We start from the raw sequence: 15,363 nt of genomic DNA, 5'->3' as shown, positions 1-15,363 counted from the left end.
ATGGAGACCCAGAAACATGGTTTCAATTCGTACGCGAATGATAACAGCAAAAAGAATGTGGAATTGAAGAACTTAATCTTATTTCTGACTAATATACTGATTACAAAGATTAAAACTTCTTAATCAATATTGCTATGCTAATGATTTTATTTAATGTTTATGGTGTTCGTAAGGCTAGTCCTATTTACATCCTTATGATAATGTATTAAGTTTGTAGTTTTTTCTTCCTAATGTGAATTTATGAAAGTCTACTCTAATGTTCATAGTTTATTGTTTTTTCTGCAATATATATATATATATATAGTTTGCCTTGCATTGTAGAAAATGTCGTAGATCCCAAAATAACTTTGAGATACCCTATTAAGCCAAATAATTATTTCGAGTGCCCTATTGGGCCAAAAAACCCAAATTATGACGGACTCTCCCCTTTGGGGAGACTTTAGGCTGACACTCCATAAGTGTAATTGAAGTCGATAACATAGGCCATGGCCTTGATAATGGCCCATTGACACCGTCCGAATAAATATTTTACAAGGATGTTAATTGCCCTTTTTTTCATAAGGTAAACAGGTAAATTATTTGGGGGAAAAAAGGCAAGTAAAAGTTTATTTTAGGATTTATGACTTTTTTACAATGTTCACATAAATCATCAAGACAAAGTGATGAGTTTCAATAAAAAATATATTTTATTCAAACAGTGATGTGTTTGAATAAAAAAATATAGTGGTGACTTTTAATAAAAAAATATTTTTTATTCAAACACGTCACACCAAAGTAACGAATTTTAATAATATATATATATATATTATTACATCAAAGTAAAAAATTTAAATAAAATTTATTTTTATTAGAATACATCATCGAGTTACAACTGCCGTAAATTTATAAATAAATTTCTATATGAACCATCATGCTAATTAATTAAATTGTTTGTCATATTGGGCCATGAAAACCGGTAGTTGCCTCTTATTTATTCCGCTTGTTACCCCTTCTCGATGTGGGACAATGCCGTTACAACTGTTATGGGTCATGGAGTTATGTTTAGAAATCTGGCAAGCTTAAAGCTCTCGTGACACAGAATTCCATGTCTTCCCAGTAAATTAATAATGTGGGACATTCATTATTTATGGTACCAATCAATCAGAGTGAGGTCTGTTAGTCAAGTTTTTTCAGCGGTGAGTTTAGGGGGAAATGGGAAGCCAAATGCTGAGAAAACCCAGAGTTGTGTGCCTCCATGGATTCAGAACAAGCGCTGAAATTCTCAAGAAACAGGTCCTTCGATGGCCTTTAACCGTGCTTGATAAGCTGGATCTTGTTTTCCTTGATGCCCCATTTCCTGCCCAAGGCAAATCTGATGTTGAAGCCTTTTTTGATCCTCCTTACTATGAGTGGTTCCAAGCTAACCAGGTAAAGAGAAGACTAGCAAAAATTCACAGCTCAACTTCATTTTTTTTAGCTTTTCACCACCACAGCTCGCAACTGAATCTTTGTTTGTCTTTTTCCCTTAGAATTTCACCGAGTATACAAATTTTGAAGAATGTCTGGAGTATATTGAAAACTATATGATAAAGAATGGCCCATTTGATGGTTTTCTTGGCTTCTCTCAGGTGGGGTTAATTTGCTTGAATTATCTTAGGGAGGAAAATCTTAGAAATTCAACTCTTGTGCTAAAAATGGATCTAATTTGTATTTTTTTTGGTGATGAATCTCAGGGAGCAGTTCTCTCAGCTGCATTGCCTGGAATGCAGAGAGATGGATTAGCCCTTACCAGAATTCCAAAAATCAAGTTTCTGATACTAATATCAGGAGCTAAATTTGGGTGGTCAAAATTCGGGCATCATAAGCTCTCTTGTAAAGCGTTTTCAACACCTCTTGAATGCCCTTCTCTTCACATCACAGGTATTCTAAAAACTTGCAAAAAATTTGGAAGAAGCAATGCACAAACACTGGGTTTAACTTTTAATCTGCAGGTGAAATGGACTTCATGAAACCGGAATCAACTGCTCTTCTGGAATCTTTTGTTGATCCTTTTGTGATTAATCATCCCAAAGGCCATACAGTTCCCAGACTTGGTGCTTCAAACAACCTTTTTTTAATGTTCCCTTCTTTCATGTTCGTTGTTTTAATTTTTGTTTTTTCTATTTTCCCTATTATTCCCAGATGAGAGAAGTACCGAGGTGATGCTTGAGTTCATTGAGAGGATTAAGAAGACAACAGCAACAGATGATGAACAGAACAGATCTGCTTAAATGCAGAAACCTAGCTAACTAGTTTGTTTTAAATAATATGATGTGTAATGCTAGTTTGTTTATTACATAAGATTACATTGCATCTTCATGATGAACCGATGCGTAAAAGATTTGAAATTGAATGATGCATGTAAGTATTATCTTCTGCTCTGTCCCTAAAGAGGCGCAAATCATGGTCAAGCGTAATGAATTTAAATTATAAATGTATATAGTAATTCTTCAAAAGCAAATTAGTGTTGGATGGGGGATGATACAACTAATTACCCTATTGATGTGATGCAGTTAATGGGTTCATTAATCAACTTGCCTAACTTTCTAAATTTTATTATTCTCTTAATATGCAATAGCTTCACGCGCCACTAACGCGCAGCCGTAATTTCCCGCGAACGCTCTAGAAAAGTGGATCAACGTAAGAAAGGAATCGAGCTCATGTCCAGCTGAACGCAATCTCCTGCACAAGAACAGAAGCTGAAATGGACGCGAAAGCCTCGGATCCCGCAACGGATTCGGAGGGCTTTATTATGGTTCCAACTACAGAGCCCGAGAAATATGTAGAAAAACGGACTCCCGATCCAAAAGAGACTCAGCCTCAAAGCGAGCAATCGCAGAACAATAAACCGTCCGGGTCAAGCAAATCGGTTCATTGGAGCCCCGAATTAGTTGATCCATCGCCTGCTGCTGATCACTGCGCCACCATGTCCACTCTTAATGGATCCAACCCTTACGTTACTAGTGCTCCTGCCCAGCAATCTTCTTCGGCTTCCTTCAAAGGCGAGCAATTTCACATTTATTCCTTCTGTTTGAATTTTGAAAAAAAAATATTACTTATTTTTTAATTCGAAAATGGAAGCAGAGACAATGGATTCAGTGAAGGATCTCTTAGGGAGATGGACCAGGAAAGTGGGAGAAGCCACGAAAAAAGCCGAGGATCTGGCCGAGAACACGTGGCAGCACTGTATGTATTTTATTCTTCATTAAAGAAATTCAATTGCTAGGCGTCTAGTATTGCAGTTGACATTTCGGATGATAAATTAGTATAATTTCGTGAATTTTGAATTGTATCTGTTTTAATTAGGGTGGGGATGAGTATAATTTTAGTGAGTAGTGTATGGGTGTGGATTTAGAAAGTGATACCTATTGCGGGTAGTGGACGGGTGATGGGTTTGAGACCTTATCCGCCCCGCATTCGTCCATCCACTAAATACTCATTAAATTTTGAATCATTATGAATTTAGATATAATTTTAGAGACATTTATAAATCTTAATATTGTATAAGATATAACTTATAATTTAACCAAATATGAGATATAAGTTTATAAATAATTTTTTTCTTTCTTTCAAACCACTCGTACTTTTCTTGTTGGTTATTGCGCCGATTTAATGGTCAAACTCAGAGTTCTTCTGTAAGTTTCAAACTTTGGTCTCAAGCTCATTCAGGTACGCCTTCTTAATGGACGTATTTGTTTTATGTTTGTTGCTTATGTATAAATTAAGGTTGTTAGGCGGATCTAGTAGGATACGTCTCTAGTTTGGTAGTGAGTGTAGGGATGAATTTGACAATGTACTCGTGTGGGAGGGTGTGGATTTAAAAAATTTTACCCGTCATAGGTGGTGGGCGGGTGGTGGATTTGAATATATTATGTGGGTATAGGAATAGGAGAGGGGTATCTACACTTGACCCGCCCGTTTGCCATCCTTAGTGCTCACTGCTTACAAATTTGATCTGTTCTAATTTGTGATGAATGTAAAACTACGTTTCTTGTCCATGTTTGTTTTGATGATTGAAATTTGAAATCTCAGGCCAGATATTGAATTAGGAATAGAAGTTTATGTAATTCAAATTTGGTTTAGACTCAAATGCACCATTGTTTCTCTTACAAAACCATGCAAAACTATCTTCTTGATCTGTTTCACATACACAACATTACTGAAATAACATTGCCCTGTTTTATTAAATCAGTAAGAACAAGTCCTAGTTTTGCTGAGGCTGCAATGGGAAGAATTGCTCGGGGAACAAAGGTTTTAGCAGAAGGTGGCTATGAGAAGATCTTTATACAAACTTTTGAAACAGTTCCTGAAGAGAAACTTCTAGATTCATTCGCATGCTACTTATCGACATCGGCTGGTCCTGTCATGGGAGTTCTATATGTTTCCACGGCAAAGCTTGCATTTTGCAGTGACAGTCCCCTTTCGTATAAAAATGGGAGCCAGCCTGAATGGAGCTACTATAAAGTATGATACGTCTTATCGTATAAAAGTATTCAGGATCCGGTTGATGGCATCGGAAGTAACGTTTTTGTGTCTGGTTAAACAGGTAATTTTGCCATTACATCAACTGAAAGCCGTGAATCCTTCAACAAGCAGAATCAATCCATCGGAAAAGTACATCCAAGTTATGTCTATTGATGGTCATGAATTTTGGTTCATGGGATTCTTAAACTATGACGGTGCTGTTAAATACCTAGAGGATGCTTTGCAACTCCATAGCTTACTATCTGTATGATACCGCTTAATCAAATATGCACTTATCATGAAAGCATTTAACTCGGCTGCTTGGAAGCGTTTGATAAGGCTTGCTCTCCCTCGGAAGCCCTCAATATTCCGCAAAAATGAAAAATCAGTTAACTTTTATAGAAGAAAAGGTATAATAAATCTCTTCTGTTTTCGACTCATGTAGTTGTAAGCTTCACTTGCAATAATCAATTCAGTAATTGAAACCGAGCAACGTTTTAGATGATGATGTCGCTTGAAAGGTGAAGGGCTGTTGCCTATAAGACTAATTGGTGTTTTTTAGGTTCCGATTGATGTTTTCGTAGAAGAAAAAAAAGTGGGTTCCAAGATAACCCTAATCACAAAGACAATGATTAAGGTGACGACTAGGGAAAATGGGTCACTGTCCTTTTGCTTCCAAAGCATTTTGGTAGGATCATAAACCAAAAACACACCCTGCATAACGTTCCTCCACTGTTGATGTGATCATTTTAGACACAATATATAAGAAATACGAACATATAATACAACACAATATATGTATTTGCATAAGCAATATAAAAAATACAAGAAAAGAATCACTCGTTTGTACCCTCTTTTACTATGCCTACTTGGAAAAAGATGAATAAAAGCAAAAATCTCTTTAAACTTTTTCCCAAAAATGTAAGAAATTATTTTTACCCGAAACAGGCTAAGATGTTGTATACCCAATAAATATTGAGTAAATTACATGCTTACTCATTAAACTTTACTATCTCTTTTATTTCATTTACTGTACTTTCAATCTTTTTCAATTTGTACACCGAGCTTTAGAAATTGAATTTTTTTTAATCATTCTACCGTTAACTTCTAACTTTGAGATGTCATGGCATATTTTATTAATTTTTAAATTGCATGTAGATATTAATTAATATTATTCTTTTTTTAATATTTTTTCACTTGTCATCCAATTCCTATTTTCAATTGGAGCTTCCACTGTCGTTGTTCCTAGCCATCGGGAAGGCATCCTCTGCAAACATGTAACTTCAAATACATATGAAATAAATTTCCTCACCAATCTTTAACATTCAATTTCAATAAAATAAAAATTAAAAACACTTTGTAAAACAAGTAACTTTACCTGTTAAAATAAATTGAAGGCATTTGATATCCCCAAGGTTGCAGAAGCCTTTGTTCTTAAGAAAAAAAAGGAGGGCATTCAATTTCCCCAAAATTGGGGAAACCTTTGTAAACAAATGGAAGGATAACACCATTAGAAAAAAAACCTATAAAGTATAATGTAAAACTTTGAAGACAACAAATTTGTGCTAAAGTGTTTGATTAAGGTGATTTTTTAATCTATATATTATTTTAAGGTCTATACACTGACAATAAATCAAAGGTGTATTGTATCGTTTCGTTTTCATCACGAAAAATCATGTTTTTTACTTCAATTTTGAATCTTTCGATTTTATTAATAATTCTAAATACCTGACCACCTTTATTTTTAATTTGTCTAACTTAAAATTTCTAATTTTTTCTTAAAATTTCTAATTTTTTCTTAAAATTTCTAATTTTTTCTTAAAAATATAAAATTAGTTATAAAGATTTAATATATGTAATTTTATTTTAAAATGTTTATGTTTATATCTTGATCGCTATAATTTTATTTTTTTTAAATCTTTATAATTTTAATTTTTTTCTCAATTTGATCCTTGTATCATAAAAAAGTTACTAAACTATAGGCAATTTGACCCAAAAAATAATCATATTAAAAAAATTCTACCTATCAAATACCATTTCCTAACTATTTCCAGATCTAACACCTTTTTTCAAGAGAAAGAATGAGGCGCAAGACAGGGGATGCGCCTTAGTCGGGGGGAGGGAAAGTGCGTTGCATGAAACGTGCATTCCATGGGTTTTATGAATGGTGCTTCCTATGGAACATGCCTCCCTTGAATGTTGCGTCCTATGGAACGTACCCCTGTTGAATGGCGCGTCGTATGGAACGCGCCTCCCATGCCCAGCGGTTTTAGGTTTAAGGTTTTATGTTAAAGCATTTTTAGGGTTTTTAGTGGTTTAGAGTGTTATATTTGTATGGTTTAGGGTTTTTAAAGAAGTTTAGTGTTAAAATTGATTGTATGTTAAAATGTTTGTGTTTTTAAAGTAGGGTAGGGTTAAAGTTGATTGAATGTTAGATTGTAAGAAATAAACGTTAAACATTTAATTGGAAAATTATATAGATAGACGAAAGGGTCATCTTGTAAAATAAACAAGTTGAAATCACATTACTTGAAACTAGAAGAAAATGAAATAATATAAGCTGAAACATTAGAAAATATGATTACATGGTGGTGGTCAACGGTTACGTGATGATGAAAGAGATTGACAGCTTTTTTATTGTGGTCGGGATTTCTGCAATGGCCACATCTTAAGCTTTGTGTTGGCATCTTTCGAATATCCATATCGCAATGAATTCGAGTGGATTTTGGACGACTTGGCTCTTTTAATAAGTCTGGATTTGGTATAATTGGAAGCCAAGTTTGAACCTCATTTGGGTCTTTATCATTACCTATGGGGAGAAACTCATATTCATATACCTTGAATACTTGTGAAATTTGGTATATGTGATCCACATAGCGCTTATAGTCTTGACGAGAAAATGAGCAAGCTGCTATGACATGGGAGCATGGATACTTCAAAGCTTGAAAAGACCCACAGTCGCATCATCTATCTCATAGATTAACTCTGAATGAGTTAGATTCAATCCATTGCAGAGGTCGTGGCATTTTTATAACCCGAAATAATTCTTGGGTGCGAGAAAAGCTTATTACGGACATGTTGTTTGATACTGCAACCTTTTGCTACAGATTTGCTACTAATCGTGGGTGATAAACATGATAGTTTTGTATCCAAGTAAGAGTTTGTTCCTCGAGCTTGGCAAAAAGTTGACCCAAACGAAAATATGTCGTTTTAGCCAAAGTAGTTACTGGTAAATGACAGACCCCTTTAAGGTTGAATTGATTGCCTCAACCAAGTTGGTTGTCATGTGTCCATATCGATATCCACCATCTTATGCGTTTGTCTACTTTTCTTTATTGATTTCACTAATGTAATTATATCCATGTTCATTTTTTCCTCGCAATTCTTGAAGCATAATCTCATTATAAAAAAATAAAAATGAGTGAGAAATGAAATTGGGGAAAATGTGACATACCCATCCGTATAATTAATTGTCGTTCATCATTCTTCTTATATTTGTCATGATAGTTTGCAGCAATATGTCTAATACAGAGACAATTTTGGACGTGAGGGGTTTCCAAATTAGACCCAAAGAGTCAACAGAGCAATATGTCGAAGCTGCTGGTGGTTGTGGCGTCGGAGAAGGGGGAATGGAGGGGGAGACGGGGGTGGGAGATTCTTTTAAAAAAACTTAAAAAATATTTTTAACATATATTCTCAAATTTATCAAAACATGACATGTGTCACTTAGCATAGATTTTTAATGGCGGTTAACGTTCAAGAACCTAAAAATGTAACGTTGAAAATATTATACACCTTTTTTTAGCGAAAATTTCTTTATATACTAAAATGCTTTTCGATAAATATGACACTTATTTTTGTATTAAGTCATAATTTAAAAAAAAATTATAAACAAATACTACCTTATGATCACTTTATATTATTCAACATATACAATATTGACATTCAACAGTATTACCACAACCAATCCATATAATTAGGAGAAAAATAAAATTTTGGAGACTGACACTCTTCTAGTTAGTGGCGGAGCTTCATAGAGATCAAGAACAACCTTGGTCTCTGTCAATTATTTTCTTAATGTTAATTAATACTAAAATATTATATTTCTACAAAATAGATAAAATAAATTTTATCAGTCCTCTCAATTGAGAAAATTATATTTCTGAAAAATAAATAAAATAAATTTGAAAAAATTATATTTCTGAAAAAAAAACAAATATTTTGAGCCCCTCTTTAATAAGTTTTTAGTTCTGTCCCCGCTTCTAGTCTTGTTCTACCAACTCAATGCAGTTTTTGCAATGAGACTGGCAATCTCCAGGTCCCCCACAAGGACAATTTCAGAGCTCAAAAAAGAAAAGTAAACAGAAAACCATATGTAGAAGAAAATGAACGACTGCAATTTTCAAAATGAGCTGGCCATGTTGATTATAATCTTTTGCTGCAAAAACTTACACTAAACAAATATTCATTAGTTTATATGTTTTTAACAGTGTGAAGACAGTCATATGTCATTTACTCCTGTTGGTATTCTTCAGATGTCCCTATTGCAGACAGATATGAAAAGAAAAAGGGGTTGTTTATGCCATTGGGATCCCTGCCTTTAATGGCATTGTCAGTTACAAATTTAGGGTTCCCTCTTCTTTTTAATTTTTCTGTCCGATATATAAGCCTAATTCACCATGCTTAGCTGTGTTTTATAATCCGTCTACAGTTTTACTGTTTTATACACTCTGTTGTCTGTTGGTTTTTTAAGGGATGCTTTTCTCTGTGAGTTTCTGTTTTGAGGTAAAAGGCTGCACTCATTTGGATGGAAATTTCATTATTTTTCCCCAATAAAAAAAAAAGTATCAGAATCTTAGAGGATAGCTTTCGGAGTTCCTGATATTCTCTTTATTTTAACCCCTGTGGGTCTAGTACAAAGAAATTTATGATTTATGTTTGAATTTTATGCATTAAAGAATAGTGTTAGATTTTTATATTTATTGGTGAAATGGTTCGACACAGAATATATATATTATTTTATGTTAATAACCTAATTTAATCCTACCATCAAGCCCATGGAGAGTATTGGTATTGTTTCTTTATGTTTGTGTGATACGGGAATTAAATATGTGTACACGTATGAAGACAAACCTTGGTGATTCCCAAATGAAGTAAAAAAAAATATTGTTGAACTGGGGCATAAGTTACTGTAATTTATTAGGAGTATATAAATTGATTGAGTTAAATTCTAATTGAACACCATGTATGTATTGTTTTTTATGCAATTAGTTAGTACTTATCATGGAGTTGGTAAAATAAAATTTTGAATGCAATATATTCTGTCAGTGGGCAATATTACAGTCAAGGAGACGAACAAATTCTTCATGTATAAAGATTTAAATAGGTTAGCTTCGTACGCAAATACATAAAGACTTTTTTATTTCAATTTATCCATTAATGGTTTTCTTTTATATACTGTATGGCTTTTGGATTTCTCATGTTCTCTCCTCTTCCTCTGCTTCCATCATAGTTTCAGAATTCAGACACCAAACTCAAAACTCCAAAAGAATTAAAGACAAAGGTGTTGGGTGGGACCCAATTATTATCCTTTGTGATCCCAATATCCAACCAAAAAACGGCACCGTCCTGTGCTTCAACTCTGCATACTTGGTACAGCTGAAATTGAAATGTGGCATATTTGTAATTACATGGCTTTTTTTGTTTTTCCCTTTTTTCTGGATAATTAATTCTCTGTTACTAACACATTTAGGGTTATCCTGGAGCTTTTTCCCAAAATAATACTAGTAATTAAAATTAAAACATCTACATTCAATTCACTTCTTCTGCCTGTGAAGCCAATAGTTGTAATTTGAGGCCATCTTGATTAATATAAACAGCTGGTGACAACCTTTTCATGCTTTTAGCATTGAACAACATGGAAATCCAAAAAAAAAATTCTCTTTGTTTTCCCCCATTTCTCTTTCAGAGCTCCAAAACCAAACCAAATTGATTTTGGACTTAATTATTAGGAGAGAAAAAAGTGAGGGAAGGGGTAAATTCACTTGAAACCCTGTTGTGATTGTGAAGCTTTGTTGCTGTTGTGTTATCACTGTCGTCATGTTTCCTCCTTTTAATGTAGGGCGAAGAATTCGCATTCGAACCGACTGTTATTTCTTCACTTTTATAGCTCAGGCATGAGGCTGCATCCAACACCCCAATGGGGCTTTGGGGCATAGTGGATGAAGCTGATGAGTGTTGTTGAGTTGTCACAGCAGCAGCAGCTCCATTAATGAATGACAAATTTTTCACGAGCTCAACACACTTCAATACCCTACCCTGCATAAATAATAATCCCAAATCCACATCCTTTTTACTGAATCATCAAAATAGTAAAAAATGATCAATGTCAAGATCTTTGTTTTTTGTTTTGTTTTTTTACTGCTTTTTTCTTTTTTACCTTTTCTACAAAGGTGAAAGATGAAATTGCCTTGTCAATGGCTACTGTTTGCATATATCCTGAAACAGAAATTGCCACTGCTGCTGCTATTTCAGATGGTCTGAATTCCAAGAAGTCGATTCCTGCATCCATTTCCCCCCACCAACCCCCATTAATCCTCTACAATGAAAATCAGACAGATAAAGATGAACAATTCGGACATTGAGATAGAAAAGCAACCTTTGACCGTGTTCAATATCATTTGTAATGATCTACACATTGAACTTGATGGTGGATATTGGTCATTGCAGATTCTACACAGGAAATAGTCGATGAAAGAACATGGAGTAATGGCTTGCATTCTTCACTTCAATGTGCTTAAAACCAAAACCTCCATTCTGTATATTGTTCTAGCTTCAAACACAAACTTGGGTTCTCCCACCTGCAAATCTACCGGCGCAGGCACCTTTGTCTCCTCCATCTTGGCTGCAATTGATAGACAAGCAACAGCAAGCAATTGCACTGTCCATGTTTTACCTTTCTGTGTAATGTTTAAGACCGAAACATAGAGAAACAAAACCAAGGATTCGAGACGAACATCAGTGGCTGTGATTTACGATGTAAGAAAAAATAAGGAATCCAAGCAGATGAACTTACAGGTAAGTCATAAACTGATAGGAACCGATCCAAGTAGTTAATGGACAGGCAAAAACTCAAAGGTCCGAAATGGTAATGAGCAGAAGCCTGTTTGATCACAAATGAAAATAAAAATCAAAATCAAATCAAAGAAGATCTAACTTTTTCATAATTAACCGTGAGATCATCATTCATATGACACATTATCATAGTCCAATTTGGCATTATAAATTGTACAGAATGAGAAGCGGAATCACAGAAAAGAAAACACAATTCTAATATCTGCTTTCCATTAACTTGAAATAGAACTTTAAAACAAAAATCTATGATGGGTTGGGAATTGATTGATCCAAAAATAAAACATGATAATAAAAAAAACAATGTGATGAAATGAATAAACATAAAAAACACACACACAAAACTGATCAAATAAAAAACAGACCTTCAAAATCCAATCAAGAGCGTCTCTCCTAACACTCAAGTTCAAATCCCCACTTCGCAGTCTCTTGAGATAATCATCTCCAGGCAAATGCTGCGCCTCTTTTTCAACCATCTCTTTGATTCTATCATCACTCTGAATTTCAAAATCGGAACAGCCCATCAACGGAGTTGATCTATTGTTTATAAAAAAGGGGTCTTGTTGATTAAAGACTTTGTTTTTAAGGTGGTGGTCACAAGCAGGGGAGACCCCAAATTCATCCAAGCAAGAGCTCGTGGTCTCTGAACAGAGAAGGTTTGAATCTGAACAGTCCAGATTTTCTTCCATTTCATATCAGATAGGGGGCTAAGAAAGGCTAGGTAATTGTAAAACCTCGAGAGAGAGAGAGAGAGAGAGAGAGACTCAATTCATCAAGGGGAAAACTTTGTGTGAAAAAGGGTTTGCCAGTGGCTTGCGGAGAAGAGCATTTTGTCCATTATACAATAAAGCGAAAAAAGAGAGTGAAAGAGAATGGGGATGAAGAGACTGTTTTAATGACAGATGGGAAAACTTGTATTTAGTGTAAATGGATAAATCGATGAAAGAGGAGAGGGCTGCCATAACAAAGAGAAAAGGCAAAATACCTGGCAAAAATAAACCATATAATTAAATTAAAATTAGATTATAGATGTAAGAAACCCTTTTACAAGTTCTAGAAAATCTTAAAATAGCCCATCTCTTACTCGATAAATGGCAGTACCAACTTCGATGTCGATAGCCCATCGTTGTTGGTATTTTTGGTTTTTCTTTAATTTTAAACTTTTATTAATTTTATCTTTCTAATATGGTTTTTTGTTTTATAGTATATTTTTTCTTCTTTTGACACATTTTAGTCCTTTGGTCATTGTTTTATTTATTTTTTAAAGATTAAATTTGAAATCTGCGTGATTGATTAAAATAGTATTTATTTATTATTATATTAATCTTTTTTATTTTGAACTTCAAATTAAATTTAGATATACGATTTTATATAGTGGATTGATTTATATCGTCATTGAATTTGATTTACGTTTTGTCAGTAATTTTCTAATAGTTTGATCCTTTTTATAATTGGTTTATCAATGAGATCAAATATGTTTTGTATTTATATTTTTGTTTGAATTATTTTAATAGACTTTTGATATTTTTCTGGTATGACCATAAATGATTAATTTTTAGTCAACAATTATAAAATAATATCTTATTATATGTCTAATTTATGATTATAATTATAAATATTTAATATAATTTTAGATATTTGTTCTTTTTAATAGAGTTAGCTGTTTATGTAAAAGTTCATCATCTCGTCACTACTGATCACATGTAGATTTTTTTTTAAAAAATTGACAAATTTGCATAACTCCACCTGAAATATTACCGGTAGTACAGTTTGAGGCACTGCCTCCAGGCAAACTGGATTTCCTTGTAATGTGTTAATTCCTTTATTCATAAAAAACCTGTATTTTAATGTAAACATTGCTTATTTAATTAATTTAAAAGACAGTTGTATTTATTAAGATATAATTGCATTTTATTTTACAAAATACATTCCTTTTTCCCATCGCCCTACCAGTACGAAAATGCTGAAACCGCGGATATAATAATTGCATATACGAATTCCAATAGACAACAATAATTTGTGTGTTTGTCTACATGAACCATATTATATATTGAATTATTTTTATGTAAATATTTAAATTACTCATACCTTTTCAAATTTAAAATAAAAAATAAAACATGTTAAAATTAATATTCAATAAATACAATATTTTATATTTTAAAGTGTAACTTATTTATAGATTTGCCGGTGGCATCCAAATTCAGCAATGGTAAGACAATAAAATAATGGCAATTTCAATGGACAATTAGAATTTCTGTTTGTAACTTGGCCGTGGTACTTTTGCCAACCATATATATATATATATATTAACTTTATCTTTTATATACCATATCATAGATAATAAAAACTTTTAGGGTAAAATACACTAATGACCCCTTAATTATGGATGGGTTTCATTTTAACTATCACTCTTTCACTTTTTCAATCATACCACTTAATTATTTAAATGTTATCAATCAAGCTATAAGCCGTTAACATTTAACGAAAAAAATAATATGACTGTTAAAAGTTAGTATAATTAAATACTCTATCAGTTACGTTATAATTTGAATTTAATTTAACATGTCATCACCTGATTAAGAAAAAAATGTGTTGGAGAGGGATCAAACCTAAAATTTACAAATAATTTAGACGCATCAACCACTTAACTAAATTCTATAATTGGTTTTCATTTGGTGACTGATTCGGGTCGCACATCTGATTTTGGTGGGTAAGTTTTCCAGCGGGAATTTTTTGCACACACAAGGACTCGAATTTGAGATATTACTTAGGCGATATCAAGCTGCTTACCACTTGAACAAATCTCCATTGGTTGTAATTGGTTTTCAATTAACGTGTTATATGATAAAAAATAAAATATTTAAACGATAATGTCGTATTATTCTAATACATTGATATTTAAAGTTTCCGAGCTGCAGATTCAGAACAGAGGAAGTGTGGAAGAAATGAGAACATAAAAAAAGCCCATACATTGAGTTTCATACCATAATATTTATGAACTATGCATTTAATGCATAAACTATCATTTTTTTGTCCGTTTTATTTCTTATATTTTATTTTTTTTAAATCATACCTAACGTTTAGTTTGTGTTTTATTTTAGTATCTCACTGTTAAAACTTCATGTGTTAAGTAACTAAACTATTAGTTTTTGTCCGTTTTAGTACCTAAACTTTTTTTTTTTAAAACTCAACGTTAAATTTGAACGAGATACTAAAATGAAACAAAAATTAAACTTTATGTATGATTTTGAGAAAATTAAAAGTTTAGATATTAAAATGGACCAAAATTGATAGTTTAATTACTAAATGCATAATTTACCCTAATATTTTTTACTAATTATGATTATTCATGTTAAAGTCAATCTTTCATCAAATTCATTGAACAACCCTCCATTCCTTTCAATATTGTACTAAAAAAACATGCAAAAATGACAAATATTTTTCCAATTTCCTTTTTGGATTTTGATTTAATATATATAATTATGAAATTTGTTGGATCATTCTAACATTATGGCAGTGTATGTGTTGTATTCGTATATTTTACCGAGCAATAATCGCATTTATAGTTTGATAGAAGTGATAGTTTTATTTATATTTTAGTATATAAGTTAGCAAAAAAATATTTATTAAATAATTTTAATCATTTATATAATTTAAGTTAAACAATAAGAATCAATAGAGATCATTTATTGTGAATAAATATTATTTTTTACTTGAGTTTTTAGTTATATTTTTAATTTTGAGTTTAAA

General features: G+C 32.6%; 2 protein-coding genes and 2 pseudogenes across 4 annotated transcripts; 2 read left to right on the top strand and 2 right to left on the bottom strand.

The window, feature by feature from the left end:
- Positions 1 to 390: 390 nt before the first annotated feature.
- On the bottom strand, positions 391 to 527 carry LOC120173429 (annotated as a pseudogene).
- A 631-nt stretch (positions 528 to 1,158) lies between these two features.
- On the top strand, positions 1,159 to 2,394 carry LOC120173420 (esterase OVCA2-like). Of its 2 annotated transcripts, XM_039180604.1 has the most exons (5): positions 1,163 to 1,407; positions 1,509 to 1,607; positions 1,713 to 1,899; positions 1,971 to 2,072; positions 2,161 to 2,394. In XM_039180604.1, the coding sequence occupies exons 1-5, from the start codon at positions 1,192 to 1,194 to the stop codon at positions 2,247 to 2,249; spliced, it is 693 nt and encodes a 230-aa protein (XP_039036535.1). In that variant the 5' UTR covers positions 1,163 to 1,191; the 3' UTR covers positions 2,250 to 2,394. The 2 variants fall into 2 exon arrangements, with proteins under 2 accessions (XP_039036534.1, XP_039036535.1); XM_039180603.1 differs by having other exon boundaries at positions 1,159 to 1,407; positions 1,509 to 1,899.
- Positions 2,395 to 2,596: 202 nt separating this feature from the next.
- Positions 2,597 to 4,961, top strand: LOC120173419 (GLABRA2 expression modulator-like). 2 transcript variants are annotated; one of them, XM_039180602.1, is made up of 4 exons: positions 2,597 to 2,909; positions 3,103 to 3,204; positions 4,211 to 4,482; positions 4,565 to 4,961. In XM_039180602.1, exons 1-4 carry the CDS (start codon positions 2,723 to 2,725, stop codon positions 4,751 to 4,753), a joined length of 750 nt encoding a protein of 249 aa, XP_039036533.1. In that variant the 5' UTR covers positions 2,597 to 2,722; the 3' UTR covers positions 4,754 to 4,961. The 2 variants fall into 2 exon arrangements, with proteins under 2 accessions (XP_039036533.1, XP_039036532.1); XM_039180601.1 differs by having other exon boundaries at positions 2,614 to 3,020.
- Positions 4,962 to 10,459: 5,498 nt separating this feature from the next.
- LOC120173418 lies at positions 10,460 to 12,512 on the bottom strand (annotated as a pseudogene).
- Between the last annotated feature and the right edge of the window lie 2,851 nt (positions 12,513 to 15,363).

Source organism: Hibiscus syriacus, unplaced genomic scaffold (assembly GCF_006381635.1).
Source record: "Hibiscus syriacus cultivar Baekdansim isolate YM2019G1 unplaced genomic scaffold, ASM638163v2 tig00111947_pilon, whole genome shotgun sequence".
Lineage (NCBI taxonomy): Eukaryota > Viridiplantae > Streptophyta > Magnoliopsida > Malvales > Malvaceae > Hibiscus > Hibiscus syriacus.
The sequence above is the reverse complement of the archived record's forward strand: the minus strand, read 5'-3'. Positions and strand labels throughout refer to the sequence as shown.

Excerpts from the sequence above, each read along its gene's own strand:
- LOC120173420 (XM_039180603.1), top strand. The coding sequence starts at position 1,192 with ATGGGAAGCCAAATGCTGAGAAAACCCAGAGTTGTGTGCCTCCATGGA. Across the intron at positions 1,408-1,508 it reads AGTGGTTCCAAGCTAACCAG|AATTTCACCGAGTATACAAA; the intron begins GTAAAGAGAAGA and ends TTTTTCCCTTAG. Across the intron at positions 1,900-1,970 it reads CCCTTCTCTTCACATCACAG|GTGAAATGGACTTCATGAAA; the intron begins GTATTCTAAAAA and ends TTTAATCTGCAG.
- LOC120173419 (XM_039180601.1), top strand. The coding sequence starts at position 2,723 with ATGGACGCGAAAGCCTCGGATCCCGCAACGGATTCGGAGGGCTTTATT. Across the intron at positions 3,021-3,102 it reads TTCTTCGGCTTCCTTCAAAG|AGACAATGGATTCAGTGAAG; the intron begins GCGAGCAATTTC and ends AAATGGAAGCAG. Across the intron at positions 3,205-4,210 it reads CGAGAACACGTGGCAGCACT|TAAGAACAAGTCCTAGTTTT; the intron begins GTATGTATTTTA and ends TTATTAAATCAG.